Source organism: Pteropus vampyrus, unplaced genomic scaffold, assembly GCF_000151845.1.
Source record: "Pteropus vampyrus isolate Shadow unplaced genomic scaffold, Pvam_2.0 Scaffold220, whole genome shotgun sequence".
NCBI lineage: Eukaryota > Metazoa > Chordata > Mammalia > Chiroptera > Pteropodidae > Pteropus > Pteropus vampyrus.
Window position 1 is genome coordinate 1,209,752 of NW_011889001.1, and position 15,982 is coordinate 1,225,733.

Here is a 15,982-nt window from a genome sequence, read left to right on the forward strand (position 1 = left end):
TCCTCTGTCTCTTCTTTCAGGTCTCTGTTAATGTGTCAGTGAGGTTTTCTGACAGCCCTTTATAACACAGGACCCTCTAACCCTTTCTGAATCCTTGCCCTGCTTCCTTTTTCTCCATAGCACACATCACCATCCAAATTATATATTTACTTATGTATTATTTTTCTTTTCCCAACTAGATCATCAGCTCCATAAGGACATGCTTTGTTTTATTCACTGCTGTATCCTTAACACTTAACAAGTGCCTGGCATATAGTAGGCACTCAATATTTATTGTGTGAATACATCAATTGAACCTTTTTGGAAGGAACTACAACATGATTTAGAAATCTTTTTCTTTTTTAAAAAATAAGAGAACAGTTAAGTAAATTTTATCCACTTGATGGCAAGAGAGAGAGAGATCTGCATATAGCAAGGTCTGAGAGGATGGGATCGATAGTAGTAATGAAGGTTGTTTTTTTCTCTCTCTTAGTAAGAAAAGAGAAGATGATGGGAGAATAATTTCCTAGAGGAAGTTGTAGAATCAAGAACAAGTATTTTCGTTTTCAAACAAGTACTTTGAGAAGACTAGGTTGATGGAAACAAAAGGCTGGTGCCGGGCACTTGCAGAAAATAAAGTTATAGGTGGATGGGAACAGATGTTGAAAGTCTCGAAAATAAGTCAAAAGAGATAGGCCTGTCATGATGCATGATGGAGACCAGTAGTGTGAATTCTTAAACCGTGAGAGATGAAAAAGCTGTCTAAATGTAAGCTTAAAATGGCATGGAGGGTGAGTTAAGAAATAGCCAACTGGAAGGCAGCTGTAACAAGGCAGAGTTGAAGTAATACTACTTCAGGTGGTAAGGCATATATGGTGTGATGAAACAAAGGCATGATTCAAAGATCAAAAGTCAGTGGTGTGGCAAAGAATAAGGCTTGGCGATTAACTACATAGAGAATGCAGTGGAAGAGGAAATAAAAGGTTCTCTCAGTATTAAGAAATCATATTTCTTTTTAAGTATTTTCTTTTTTCTTCATAGGTTTCTCTGTCATCACAGAAAAATGGATCATTTAAACCTTTGGAGGACTCAGTTATCACAATACTTCTGTACTATCAACTAAGATTTATGACAGTAAATTTACAACAAATTTCTGCATAAAAGAATTGTTGAAGAGCTAAAAGAGGATATTCTTTTATAAAAAAAATTCTTACAGTATCATGATATTACTAAATAAAACTTAAAAGCACAGTTATTAAGTTATTAGGCTTGCTAATACAAGCACACATGTGCAACAGCTACTGTATCTTGACAGTTACCAAACCTCAAATTTAGATGGTGTTCCTTCGTGGAAAAGGTGGTTATATTTGCAAGAAGCCACTGAACATTGTCAAATGTATTTTGGGCTAAGTGTCATATAGGAGAATTTACTTGAAAAAAGTTCTAGAAAATTCCAAGTCCCACCACTAAGTGGATTTGATATTATGGCAGCAACTTACAGACTTGTGGTTAGTACTGTGAACCACTACAGCAGCGTGGTGATAGACCGGCGTTTTGAGCAAGCTATACATTATTGCACTGGAACCTGCCACACCTTCACACACGGGGTTGACTGCATTGTGGTACATCATAGTGTTTGCGCAGACCTCTTACACATCCCTGTGTCTCAGTTCAAAGATGCAGATCTGGACTCTATGTTTCTACCCCACGAAAATGGGTTTTCCTCAGCTGAAAGTGACTATCCCCATCAGGCCCTCACGGGCATACCTAAAGTCAAGAAAGGAGCTACATTTCAGAACACCTGTAACTTAAAGGACATTGCAGGAGAAGCAATCAGTTTTGCCAGTGGGAAAATAAAAGAATTTTCCCTTGAAAAACTCAAAAATTCTAACCACGCAGCTTACAAAAAGGGAAGGAAAGTTAAGTCTGACTCATTTAATAGGAGGTCAGTTGATTTTGACTTGCTCTGTGGCCATTATAACAATGATGGGAACTCCTCATCCTTTGGTTTACTCCGGAGTTCTTCAGTTGAGGAAAAATCTTTGTCCCATAGGAATTCACTTGATATGAACCTGACTTCGATGTTTCTTCACAACTTCTCTGAAGAAGACCTGGTTACTCAGATTTTGGAAAAACATAAAATAGATAATTTTTCTTCTGGAACAGACATAAAGATGTGCTTGGACATTTTGCTGAAATGCTCTGAGGATTTAAAAAAGTGCACAGACATCATAAAACAATGCATAAAGAAAAAGTCAGGGAGTAGCATCAATGAAGGAAATGGTAATGATGCAGTTTCTAGTTCTGAAACTGTCTATATGAATGTAATGACCAGGTTAGCATCCTATCTGAAAAAGCTACCACTTGAATTCATGCAATCCGGGAATAATGAGGCCGTAGATTTAACAGAACTGCTCAGCAATATGCCTAGTTTACAACTGACTCCCTTCTCCCCAATATTCGGCACCGAACAGCCTCCTAAATATGAAGATGTTGTACAGCTGTCAGTCCCTGACCATGGACAGTTTCAAACTGTAGAATTGCAAGATGACAAGCACAGTTCTAGGAAAACAGACACTGTAAAATCCTTTCCAAACAACTCTACAAATTCCTTATGTAACTTAGAGGTTAATGATCCCAGGACTCTAAAAGATGTCCAGCTTCAATCACAGCCATTAACCATGAAACCTTTAGAAAATGTTTCCTCTGGTGACCTAATGGAAACCCTTTATATTGAAGAAGATTCAGATGGAAAGAAGGCATTAGATAAAGGTCAAAGGACAGCGAATGGATCCAGTCAGGAGTTGTTAAAGGTAAATGAAGATAGAGCAGAATTATCAGAACATGGTACTCATCCGAAAAAATGTCCTGCTTCAGGGCAAAATGAAATTGGTAAGATATTTGAGAAACCTGTTATTAATCTACCTAAGGAAGATCTTAAATCAAAAGTTCCTAAAGTCAAAGAGGGAGATCACAGAGATTTTATGAATCCTAACAGTCAGGAGGAGATAGATAAACTGTTAATGGATTTGGAATCTTTTTCACAGAAAATGGAGACCTCTCTAAGGGAGCCACTTGCCAAAGGTAAAAGCTCTAACTCTCCAAATAGCCATAGTCAGTTGCCTGGTCAGCAAACTGTAGATCTGGAGCCTAAACCTTCCTGTCTAACAAGAATTATTGAAACCAATGGACACAAAATAGAGGAAGAGGATCGAGCCCTCTTACTGCGAATTCTAGGAAGCATTGAAGACTTTGCTCAAGAACTAGTTGAATGCAAATCAGGCAGAGGGAGCCTATCACAAGAAAAGGAAATGATGCAAATTCTACAGGAAACCTTGACGAATTCCTCCCAGGCCAGTTTGTCCGTCTGTAGAAGTCCTGTTGTTGATAAAGCCAAAGATTCTACTTCAGTGGTTTTGATTCAGCAGACCCCAGAGGTTATCAAGGTAAGACCTAACAATCTTGAGTCCTCAGAATTCTCCAAAGAAATGTTTTAATGTTTATAAAATCCATAAATAACTATTTTTGTTAGCCATTCTATGTTCTAAAGCTCCTGTCCTATACTAGACATGGTGTCACTAAGTTCCATGAAAAAAATTAAAAAGCAAAGGCTTTATAGTCAAGCACAACAGTTTGAACTGCCGTCCCCACACCTTTCGTCGTCTTCCTAGCTCTGTATCCAAAGGAAAGTTACTCAGCCTTAATGTCTTCATCTTTATGATGGAAATAATAAGGATCAAGACAATTTATGTGAAACACAAGCAAAGTACCTTACAGAAGGTAGGCATTTAATATTAGTCTTTATCCTCCCCCGTTAAACAGTAGACCAGTCATTATTACATGTTTTTGTAGACTAAGATGTAGTGTGGTATACAAAAGAAAAGAAGATGTGAGTCTTGAAGAGCTTAAAATGTACTTGGGGAAACAAAACTAACTTACTGGAAACAGTACAAGAACTGGTAGACACTTCTTTTAAAGTGTTGTTAGTGCAATAGGTCAAAGATAAAAACTAGAACATATGAGATTTGCTTCTTCATGCAAGTGAGAGTAAATATCAATTTAGAGTCAGGATAAAAGTATTTTTAAAAGGCTTCGAATCTACCTTGCTACTAATAGCATTGCTTTCAAATAATCCCAGAAAGCCAGTTATCTGTTTATTTGTGTTTATATTTAGTGCAACAGGATTATTTCTTGTTCATTTTATATGTCCAACATGAGTTGGCAAGAAGCTCTGCTCCCCTTCACTCAGTGACCCAAGCCAAAAGACACTCCATGTTCCTACAGCTGCCCATTGCCCCATCTGGGACATGTGGCTTATGAGTTCCCTGAGGAAGAGGAAGAAAGAGATAGTGCTTGTAACGGCCTTGCCCTACACATGACACACTTCCCTTCTGCTCACATTTCAGTGACTTCAACCTAAAGGCTAAGAAACATGGGGAAGCATGTAGAATATTTGGTGAGCACTGTTTCTACTACATGAATGTACCATATGTCAAAATGTATGAATTCAGATATAGAGCCAAATCCACAAAGCAAGTTGTAAAATAATGATATGAATTATTTAGCAATATGTACATTTGTGCAAAAAGTATGAAGGAATGAATACATGGATACAACAAATACAATGTTCAGAATAATGATTAATCTCTGGGGGAAGAAAGATTGAACCGAGGAAGAAGAGTACACAGGGGGCCTCAGTAGTATTAGTAATGTTCTGTTTTGTAATCTGGAGGATTATAAGTATTTTGTCATATTTTTGTACTTTTTTGTATACCTTAAGTATAATATAATAATTTTTTTTAAAAAACCAATTGGCTATTAGAGATGGCACATATGTGGCTAAGTTAAAAAACAATTGCATGTAATTTTAGCATTCTCATTATAATTTTTATTTGAGCCAGGAAAAAATATATATTGTGATCAGAGGAATGATTTTTACCTCATATTAGTGTTGTGGTTGCTGTTATGTGCACATTTTTAGTTACCAGTGACACTAAAGTTTAAAATAGTACATAACTTAAGGATGTTAAATGATGATTTAGGTCTAAATATCCTCGAATGTCCACTGAGCATTTCTGTGTGAGTATCATAATATCTTTAGTTAACTTGGATCAGTGCTGTGGGGGAGAATCTGTGGAATTAGCTACAGAAATAAGAAAAAAAATCTTTTCATGTACACAGGCAATACTGATGTGCTTAATATGTTATAAAGAAAAGAAAATACCTATATAGCAACCTCAAAATGGTCATAACATAGTAAGAGCTAACAGTTCTTGTGAGCTAAGGCATGCTAAGACGTTTAGATGTATTATCTCACTATTTCTCCTACAATGTCCTGTCTGCCAATTTGAAAAAAAATCCACTTTCTCTGATATTCTCTTCCGTCTCACAACCATTATAACCAGAAACTCTTACTGTAATAGTGTTTTGAAATTTATTTAACCCTTTTCCTTCATTGTCTTCTATGAAAAAAGGAGACAGGTAATTCTTCCAAAAGAGATGAGCTGGAAAAGTAGAAAGTGTGAACCTGAAGCCAAGAGTAAGTCTAGTGCAGCACCTTTCCTGTGTCCCTGGCTGACAGCTCACAAGTGGGGCTAAGTCCACCTACCTAAAAATGTCACACTGGGCTCTAAATGAGCTTCCCAGTTTTTTGACAAGTATGCACTGAAATCAATCTTATTAAAAGATATTCATTAATCTTCTTTTAATTAGATTGTTCTTTTTATTCCTTAAATTCCACATATGAGTGAAATCATATAGTGTTTATCTTTCTCTGTCTTACTTAAATACCTTCTAGGTTCATCACAGCAATATCTTTTTCCATCCCCTTCCTTTTCATATGTAAAGGTCTTGTTTTCTTATCCTTTCAGCCACTCTATCTTTTAGTTGGAGCACTTAATTCTTTTCCATTTAAAGTACTTATTGATAGGAAGGTAGTTGTTACCATTCTTTATCCTGTTTTTGATACATGTTTTTTCTTCTTAAAAATGTCCCTCTAATATTTCCTATGATACTGGCTTAGTGGTGATAAATTCTTTAAGCTTATTTTTGTCTGGGAAGCTCTTTATCTGTCCTTCAACTCTAAATGATAGCTTCCGGGATAAATCATTCTTGGTAGTATATCCTGGGTCTTCATCCTGTCGAATATTTTTTGTCAATTCCTTCTGTCCTGCATAGTTTCTTTTGAGAAATCAGCTGCCAGTCTTATGGGTGTTCCCTTATAAGTAATTTTTTTTTTTCTCTTGCTGCTTTTAATATTCTTTCTTTGTATTTAACCTTTGGCATTTTAATTATGATGTGTCTTGGTGTGAGCCTCTTTGAATCCCTGATTTTTGGAATTCTCTGAGCTTCCTGGGGTTTTATGTCCATTTCCTTCACCAAGTTAGGGAAGTTTTCCATCATTATTTCTTCAAACAGCTGTTCAGCGTCTTGATTTTCTTTAGTTACACCGATTAGACAGATATTTGGAGCCTTACTAGTGTCCCATACTCTCCTTAAATTATTTTTATAGTCTCGGTATCTTTTTTCTTGCCATTCTGATTGAGTGTCCTGATTGGCTTTCCTGTCCTGTAGATAGGGCATTTGATCTCCTTCTTTATTAACTTTGTTTATTCCTTTGTTTATTCCATTTAATATAATTCTGATCTCAGATAATGTGTTCTCCATTTCAGACTGGTTCCCTTTTTCCATTTCCATTTTTATCTTTTCGTTGAAGTTTTCTACACTTCCCAAAAGTTCATTGAGCATCTTTATAACTAGTGTTTTGAACTCTGCATCTATTAGATTACTTGACTCTTATTATATCTGGATTTCTGTTCTGTCACATGGTTTCTGCTTCTTTGTCTTTCCATTTTGGCTGCCTTTCCGTGTCTGTTTCTATATACTAAGCAAAGCTCCTAAGTCTCCCAGTCTTATTGGTGTGGATTTGTGAAGTACGTGTCCATTGGCACAGTCCTGAAGGATTCAGCTGCAGGCTGAATTTAGCCCAAGCCTCTGCCCCTCTGGGGCCACCTGTTAAGATTCAGTAAGCAAAATCCACAGATGCTGTGCTTATAGTTGCCTCAAAAGGCCACACCAGAAACCGAGGCCAGCTGCCTCCACCAGTGTGAGTCTCAGCACAGAGCACCTGACTCACTGAGGCTACACCTAGATGTGGCTTGGGTGGGGCCCGACTTGGGGGAGGCGGGGTTTCAGGGAATCCTCTGGGTAGAGTGACCTCTGTTATCTAGTTTGAAGACGTCACAGCTATGGCCATTGCACTGTTAGGGAGGAGGACTCAACAGGGAACAATGGATACTGCCGGCACTTCCTTACCAGGCGAGTCTCGCCTATGCCCTTACTCCGACAGTGCCTCCCTGTAAGTCCCTGGTGCCCGTTGTGCTCAGCCCCGCTCAGAGCAAGCAGGTCTGTCGCGGCGAAAATCCACTCACGGACATGGCCCCTTTAAGAAAAGTCTGCCGCTGCCACGTCCTCTGTCTCAGCCACTTGGACCCAGTAGCCCCGTGTCCTCAACCCGTCTTACTTTCTGCCGTTGGCAGAGTGCTTTCTTGGATTTCTTCATAGTTGTATGGCTTGTTCATCTAGATCCCAGGTGATTTTTCCTTGCTGCTGCTCCTTATTTCTGTCACAACTTTGATTTGGTTGCCAGAGAGATGAACAGAGCCTCTATCCTCCACACCATTTTTTTCTCTCTCCTCTAAAAGATACTCATTAATCTTTTAAATAAGTTCCAATATCATAGAATTGAAAAAATTTAATGAGATTCTTCTTGATGAAAGTGGAAAAGATAATACATGAAAAGCTATTTTAAAAAGAAATAATATAAAATCATAATATAAAAAACAAAATTCAGAAAGGTCATGCAAAAAAAAAAAAGTGAAGCCATTTTTCCTTGACTCAATTGCCTCTCTACTTGTTTTTCTTAATCTTTCCTCTTTTTTTTTTTTTTTTTTTTATGACATAGTTGAACCCAGATTTGGCAGAAGTTTTCTGTAAAGGGCCAGCATTTTGGGCTTTACAGGTCACAAAGTGTCTGTCACATAGTCTTCTTTGTCATTTTTTTTTTTTTGAAACAATTCTTTAATATAAAACCATCCTTAGCTGTAAGCCTGACAAAAACAGGTAGTAGGACAGATTTGGCCCACAGACTGTAGTTTTGTCAACCCGTTTTAAGCAAATAGAAAAGTATGGTGAATGATAGAAAGCACTCTTATTACCTACTACTTAGCTTTGTCAAATCTTAACATTTTGCTATATTTGCATCAGATCTTTGTTTTATTTAATATTTTTATTATATCGTTTCAAAAATTAATCTCAGATACAGTTGAAGTCCTGTCCCTAGGGCTCCCCTGCCTAGTATCCTCTGCCCCTTTCAGAACTAACCAATGCCCTGAAGTTGGTGTTTATTTCCTCCTGAAAGTTTCTGTACAATCTTATTCATCATTTTTTTTTCTTATATAGAGAACAGAAAATAGTAGGAAATAAAATTGGAGAGATAGGTTGAGGTCAACTTATGAATGACCTTGTATGCTATTCAAGAGAGTTTGTTCTAGGAGAGTGGGGAGTTAAGGCTTTTAAGCAGAGGAGTCTCACAGTATGATTTTTTTTTTTAAAAAAAATAATAAATTTTATATTAAGGCTTTTTTAAAAAAACACAACTTTTTGGACAGTCAAAATTTGTTCAAAACATTTCTATTAAAAGATTATGTAATTGGGCATATAGGAAGTGTTTTTATATGACATTGGTAATTATCCCTGAGAAGAAATGCTGACTTGACACTATTAAATGTCATTATTATTAATTATGCGTTTCAAAGTAGTTTGTCAAGAGTGAGCAGTATTTGTTGTCCAGAAATACAGTTTAAATTATATTGAGAGAGAGAGTCAATAGAAAATACTAGGAGGATATCAAGAGATTGGTAAAGGTGATTTTGGTCTAGAGCAGAGATCAGCAAACCGTAGCCAGGGCCAGGTCTGACCTGCCACCTATATTCGTAAATACAGTTAACCCTTTAACAACATGGGTTTAAACTCTGTGGATCCACTTATACTTGGATTTTTTTACAATAAATATATTAGAATTTTTTTTGGAGATTTGCAACAATTTGAACAAACATGAACTACATAGCCTAGAAATATCAAAAAAATAAAATAAAAAAGTTAGGTATGTCATAATGGCATAAAATATATGTAGATACAAGTCTATTTTATCATTTACTGCCACAAAACATACACAGATCTATTACTGAAAGTTAAAATTTATCAAAACTTACACACTCTTACGGACTGTACATGGTACCATTTGCAGTCAAGAGATATGTAAACAAATGCAGAGATGCGGTATTAAATCATAACTACATAAAGTTAACTGTAGTACATACTGTACAACTGGTAATAATCTGGTAGCTGTCTACAGCATTGTAGTTGTAGTTCGTCTCCCCAGTAAATTATGTATCACAGTAAAATATGATCTCTCACAGTTGTTGCATATTTTTCATTGTGTTCAGTGCAATACCGTAAACCTTGAGTAATACCATGGGACCCATACAAAGTGCCGCTAGTGATGCTGGAAGTGCTCCCAAGAAGCAGAGAAAAGTCGAATTGTTTGATATGTAGATTGAGATCTCTGGCTGTAGTTGCCCACCATTTCAAGATAAATGAATCCAGCATAAGGACCATTGTAAAAAAGAAAATTTGTGGAGTGGTCACTGCAGCAACACCAACAGGCGCGAAAACCTTGCATTTTTTGTTAAAAACCTTTTTTATTTCATATCGAAAATGCAGCTTTTTGTGCGCTTAGGATTGCTATAAGAAGGGCATCCCTGTGGACTCTAATATGATTAAAGAAAAATCAAAGTCATTTTATGACAACTTAAAGCAAAAGGAAAGTGAAGGATCTAAAGCTGAAGAATTTAATGCCAGCAAAGGATGGTTTGATAATTTTAGAAAGCGGTTTAGCTTTACAAATGGGAAGATAACAGGAGAAGCAGCTTCTGCCAACCAAGAAGCAGCAGACAAGTTCCCAGGAACCATTAAGAAAGTCTTTGAGGAGAAAGGATATCTGCCTGAACAGGTTTTTAATGCAGACAGAAGTGCCCTATACTGGGGGGGCGGGGAGTGGGGAGCCACAAAGAACATCAATCAGTAGGCAAGAGAAGTGAGCACCAGGACTTAAGGCAGGAATGGATAGACTAACTCTATTTTGTGCAAATGCAGTTGGGTTTATGATTAACTGCCTTTAAGTATAAAGCTGCTAACCCCCAAGCTTTGAAGGGAAAAGATAAACACCAGCTGTCAGGCTTTTTGGTTTTACAACAAGAAGTCTTGGACAACAAGAACCCTTTTTCTGGATTGATTTTATCAATGCTTTGTCTCTGAAGTTAGGAAGTACATTGGCAGTAGACTGCCTTTTAAAGTTTTTTTGATATCGGACAATGCCCCTGGCCACCTAGAACCACATGAGTTCAACACCAAAGGCATCAAAGTGGACTCTTTCCTCCTAATTCTAATTCATCCCCTAGATAGGGAGTTATAAGGACCCTTAAGCCTCATTACACAGGGTACTCTATGGAAAGGACTGTCAGTGCTGTGTGAGAGAAGCCAAATAGGGAGAACATCGTGGAAGTCCAGAAGAATTACACCATTGAAGATGCCATTGTTGTTACCAAAAAAAAGCCGTCGAGCTCAAAACAATAAATTTTTGCTATAGGAAACTGTCCAGATATCGTACATGACTTAACAGGATTTACAACAGAGCCAGTCTAGGAAATCATGAAAGAGACTAGACATGGCAAAGAAGGGGGGAGAGCGAAAGGTTTCAAGATATGGATCTTGGAGAAATTCAAGAGCTAATAGACACCGCACCAGAAGAATTAACAAAAGACAACTTGATGAAGATGAGTGCTTCTGAACCAGTGCCTGGCAATGAGGAAGAAGACATAGAAGAAGCAGTGCCAGAAGACAAATTGACATTTGACAGTCTGGCAGAAGGGTTCCGATTATTCAAGACTGCTTTTAATTTCTTTTACCAAATGAACCCTTCTATGATACAGGCACTGAAAACTAAAGCAAACGGTGGAAGAAGGATTGATGCAGTATAGAAACATTTTTAGAGAAATAAAGAGGCAAAAAAGACAATTACAGTGTATTTCCGTAAAGTAACACCGAGTATACCTGCCTCTCCTGTCTCTGCCACCCATGAGACAGCAAGACCGAACTGCCTCTTCCTTCTCCTCAGCCTATTCAACATGAAGATGACAAAGATGAAGATCTTTATGATGATCTACTTCCACTTAATGAACAGTAAATAATCAGTCATGCCATAGAGTTAATGAACATATTTGTTGTGTATGCATATGTTTTTGTGTGAAAATCTAATAACCATATGGCAACAATTGTATGAGACATTTTTGTGTCATCATTATTGCCTAAATATTCATCACATAGAATGTTGTGAGCAAGACACATATGGAAGTAGATAGCCTATCCTTTCATAGGCATAGGTCAGTGACATTTAATCTAAAATTAATGGTGTTTTCTTACTGTTTTATAACTTCGCTTTCAAAGAATTACATTACCATACAGTATACCTCTCTCATAATTGGAGAAACTGGATATCGGCCTTTAATCACAGGTAAGTGGTTTTACTAGAAATGTAATGTTTCCAGTACTGTATTATAAATGTGACTAATACTGTATGCCATAAAAATTTTATAACCATTCATTAGTGTATAGGTTATACTACCATGAAGCAATTGTATAGATTACACTAGGCTACTGTAAAGCAATCATATTGCCGCTACTTCATTATCGATGAATGAATCGGTACACTGTAAATAAATATGAATTTTTTTCACATTATCTTTTCATTTTTGATGTGTTTAGTAACATAACATCTGCATTGTTTTGTATTATGTAAGACAATATTGACATAGGTATTCATTCCATAAACAGATGATATAAACTTAGGATATTGATGAATGTAGTACAGTATTATAAATATATTTTCTCTTTTGATTTTCTTAATATTTTATTTTTTCTAACTTTATTTTGAGAACATGGTATATAATACATATAATATACAAAATCTATGTTAATCAACTTTATGTTATTGGTAAGGCTTCCAGTCAAGAGTAGGCTATTAGTAGTTAAGTTTTTGGGGAGTCAGAGTTAATTGGGATTTTTGATTGTTTGAGGGATTAGCAGCCCCAACCCCTATGTTGTTTAAGGATTGACTGTAGTTTCTTTGGAACACAGCCATACTCATTTATTATATAGGATTTATGGCTGCTTTTGTGCTCCATCTACTCAGTTTGAGAGACCTTAAAGTTTAAAATATTTATCACCTGGCCATTTGCAGAGAAGGTTTGCTGACTCCAGGTCTAAATATTATTCATGGTGGATCAGCTAAACAGCCTTTTAATAAGGCTCAATGTGGTATCCTGTTAAAGGCATTTGAAATCTTGGAAGCATCACTAAATATCAATAGCAAAAACTACCAATGTCAATGACGGTCAAAGAATATGCCAGTAGAAATAAAAACAATAAATAGGCCTGAAGTTTCAAAATCCTTCATCTTGAGTTCTGATCAGGGGTTCTGATCTGTGTAGCTTTTGTCCCCTTTCTTTCCCTATCTCTGACTGTTCTATTTAAAACAGCTTCCTTTTTTCACTCCATGTCTTATTCCCCATTCTTCCTTTCTTTGCACGTGAACTTTCTCACTGTGTCAAGTTATCTATACCTTTGACTAGCAAATGTATGTTCAGTACATGCTTTATTCACAAAGCCTCTAAGTGACAGGAAACAACCTTGTAGGTTCTAGAATAGCTGAGGTGTGCAGATAGACCTGAAACAAGTTGAAGAAGAATAAGAGAACAACTTTTAGAGAAGGGAAAGGGGGATGTGGTTGAGGTCTCAAAGGGTTTTATAATTATAAATGAGTAAATTACTAAGGACATGTCTTGACATGGGAGATGATACAATAATTTTTTAAAACACTTAGAAACTATACTGCTTTGGTAATTCATGTAATAAATGATACCTTAATTCTATGTTTTACCACCAGCAAATGATATTAATCTTATTTTATCTGTTTTTAGCCTTATGAGGCAATAGCCTGTTAGCTGTCATTCACAGGTTAAAATAATAAACCCTAGCCTCCCTTGAAAATTATTTATTTTGACTTAATTTTAGTAAAAACAAACCTAGGAAGAAAATTCCATTACTACTTACTCAATTGAAAGAATGGAAGGCAAGGGCAAGATTCTTCAATGAAAGAGGAAGAATTAAAGAGAGGAAGATTTTTTTAAATAATTTTTTGATTTTTCAGTTACATACAATATACTAGTTTCAGGCCTACTCAGTGATTAGACATATAATTTATGAAGTGATCACTCTGATAAATCTAGTACCCATCTGACACCATACAGAGTTATGGTGTTACATCCCCATTACAATATTGTAACTACAAATCCGTACTTCATTTCTTCCCCCTTTTTACTTATCCACCCAACCCCGCTACTATCTGACAACCATCAGAATGTTCTGTGTATCTGTTTTTGTATTATTTGCTTATTTTGTTCTTTAGATTCTCCATGTAAGTGAATCATATGGCATTTGTCTTTCTCTGACTTGCTCCACTCAGCACAATACCCTCTATGTCCATCCATATTGTTGCAGATGGCAAAATTTTGTTTTTCATGGCTGAGTAGTAGTCCATTGTATATATGTACTACCTCTTCTTTGTCCATTCATTCACTGAGGGACACCCAGTTTGCCTCCATATCTTGGCTATTGTAAATAATGCTGCAATGAACATATGGGTTCACAAGTCCCTTCAAAGTAGGGTTTTGGGTTTCTTTAGATAAATACCCAGAAGTGAGATTACTGGGTCCTTCTTTGTCTCTTGTTATAGCCTTTGTTCTAAAGTCTGTTATTGTCTGGTATAAGTATTGCTACCCCAGATTTTGTTTTGTTTTGTTTTTATTTTCATGAAATATCTTTTTCCATCCCCTTCATTCTCTGTGTGTCTTTTAATCTGAAGTGGGTTTCTTGTAGGTAGCATATGAAAGGGTCTTGTTTTCTTATCAGTTGAGCCACCCTATCTTTTAATTGGAGCATTTAATCCATTTACATTTAAAGTAATTATTGATAGATACGTAGTTAATGCTGTTTTATTATTCATATTTTATCTTTTTTTCTTCTTAAAGTGGTCCCTCTAACATTTTTAGTAATACTAGTTTGGCGTTGATGAGCTCCTTTAGCTTTTTCTTGTCTGGAATGCTCTTTATCTGTACTTCAGTTCTAAATGATAGCTGTGATGGGTAGAGTAATCTTAGTTGTAGGTCCTTACTTTTCATCACTTTAAATAGTTCATGCCAATCCCTCTGGCCTGCAAAGTTTCTGTTGAGAAGTCAGTTGATAGTCTTCTGAGAGCTCCCTTGTACGTAACTAACTGCTTTTCTCTTGCTGCTTTTAAGATTCTCTGTCTTTAACTTTTGGCATTTTAATTATGATGGGTCTTGGTACGGGCTTCTTTGGGTTCATCTTGTTTGTGACACTGCACTTCCTGGGCTTGTATGTCTATTCCCTTCACCATGTTACGGAAGCTTTTTGTCATTGTTTCATTATATAGGTTTTCAATTCCTTATTCTCTCTCTTCTCCTTCCTTCCTGTCCATCCCTGGTGCCTTTCAAGCTGCTGCCCCATCACTAGAGCTCAGAGCGAGTGAATTCGTCAGCCAGTAAGTCCATGCGCAGGCCTTTTAACTAAAATGCCTGGGAGCTCTCAGTCAGATGAGCCCGGAGATACTTCTAGAAGTAACATCATAATGGCTGCCCAAAGAGAACCCCAAGTTCAGTTCAAACTTGTATCGGTTGGTGGTGGTGGGACTGGAAAAACGACATTTGTGAAGTGTCATCTGGTGAATTTGAGAAGAAGTATATAGGTACTTTGGGTGTCAAGGTCCACTCCCTTATGTTCCACATCAACAGAAGACTTATCAAGTTCAATGTGTGGGACTCAGCTGGTCAGGAGAAGTTTGGTGGACTGAGAGATGGCTATCACATCCAAGCCTGGTGTGCCATTATAACGTTTGATGTAATGTCAGGAGTTACTTACAAGAATGTGTCTAAGTGGCATAGAGATCTGGTATGAGTATGTGAAAACATCCCCATCGTGTTGTGTGGCAACAAAGTAGGTATTAAGGACAGGAAAGTTAAGGCAAAATCAATTGTCTTCCTCCAAAAGAAGAATCCTCAATACTATGACATTTCTGCCAATAAGTAACTACAACTTTGAAAAGCTGTTTCTCTAAAAAACTAATTGGAGACCCTAACTTGGAGTTTGTTGCCATGCCCGCTCTTTCCCCAGGGGTTTTCATGGACCCAGCTTTGGCAACACAGAATGAGCACAATCTAGAGGTTGCTCAGGCAACTGCTCTGCCAGGTGAGGATGACGACCTGTGAGAAACCAGAAGTCTGGTTTTAATAGGCAGCTGTCCTGTGATGTCAGTGATACAGCATGTTTGCCACTTTGTTATGTAGCTAAGCAGAACATGTGTTTAATCTGGGATGCTGAAGGAAATGAATGGGCTTCGGAGTGAATGTAGCAGTTAGAAAAATCTTCATTTTTTGGACCTGCCTATTTAGCTGTTTTGGAACGCAGTTGTTTCCTTATTGAGTTTCAAATATAAGACTGCTACTGTCACATCACAATACTCGATGGTGAAACCTTGTTTGTTGCTGTCATTCCTGTTCTTTTTCATTTAGAATCAGAATAAAGTTGTATTTCAAATATCAAGGAAAAAAAAAAAACAGCCATGTCTCTCAGTCAGCCACAGTCTTTGCTGGCTTTCACAGCTTGAAGTTGTGGGGAGTTCTCTTCCTGGCATTGGAACTCTGGGCTGGGGAGCCCAGTGTGGGGCCGAGACCTCTCGTTCCTCTGGGAGGCCCTCTGCAGCCAAGATACCCCTCCTGATTTTTAACCACACACGTGGGTGTGGAAA

General features: G+C 37.1%; 1 protein-coding gene and 1 pseudogene across 6 annotated transcripts in view; both read left to right on the plus strand.

The window, feature by feature from the left end:
• Positions 1-15,982, plus strand: part of PPP2R3A (protein phosphatase 2 regulatory subunit B''alpha) — a 159,657-nt gene that overhangs the window by 39,451 nt on the left and 104,224 nt on the right. For 5 of the 6 annotated variants that reach the window (XM_023538371.1, XM_023538369.1, XM_011373193.2 and 2 more), the window contains one exon: positions 1,021-3,425. In XM_023538371.1, the coding sequence (XP_023394139.1) occupies positions 1,464-3,425 (1,962 nt within the window). In that variant the 5' untranslated portion in view covers positions 1,021-1,463. Of the gene's footprint in view, positions 1-1,020; positions 3,426-15,982 lie in introns of those variants that run through there. The other variant, XM_023538368.1, reaches the window with a different exon arrangement.
• LOC105300820 lies at positions 14,732-15,458 on the plus strand (annotated as a pseudogene).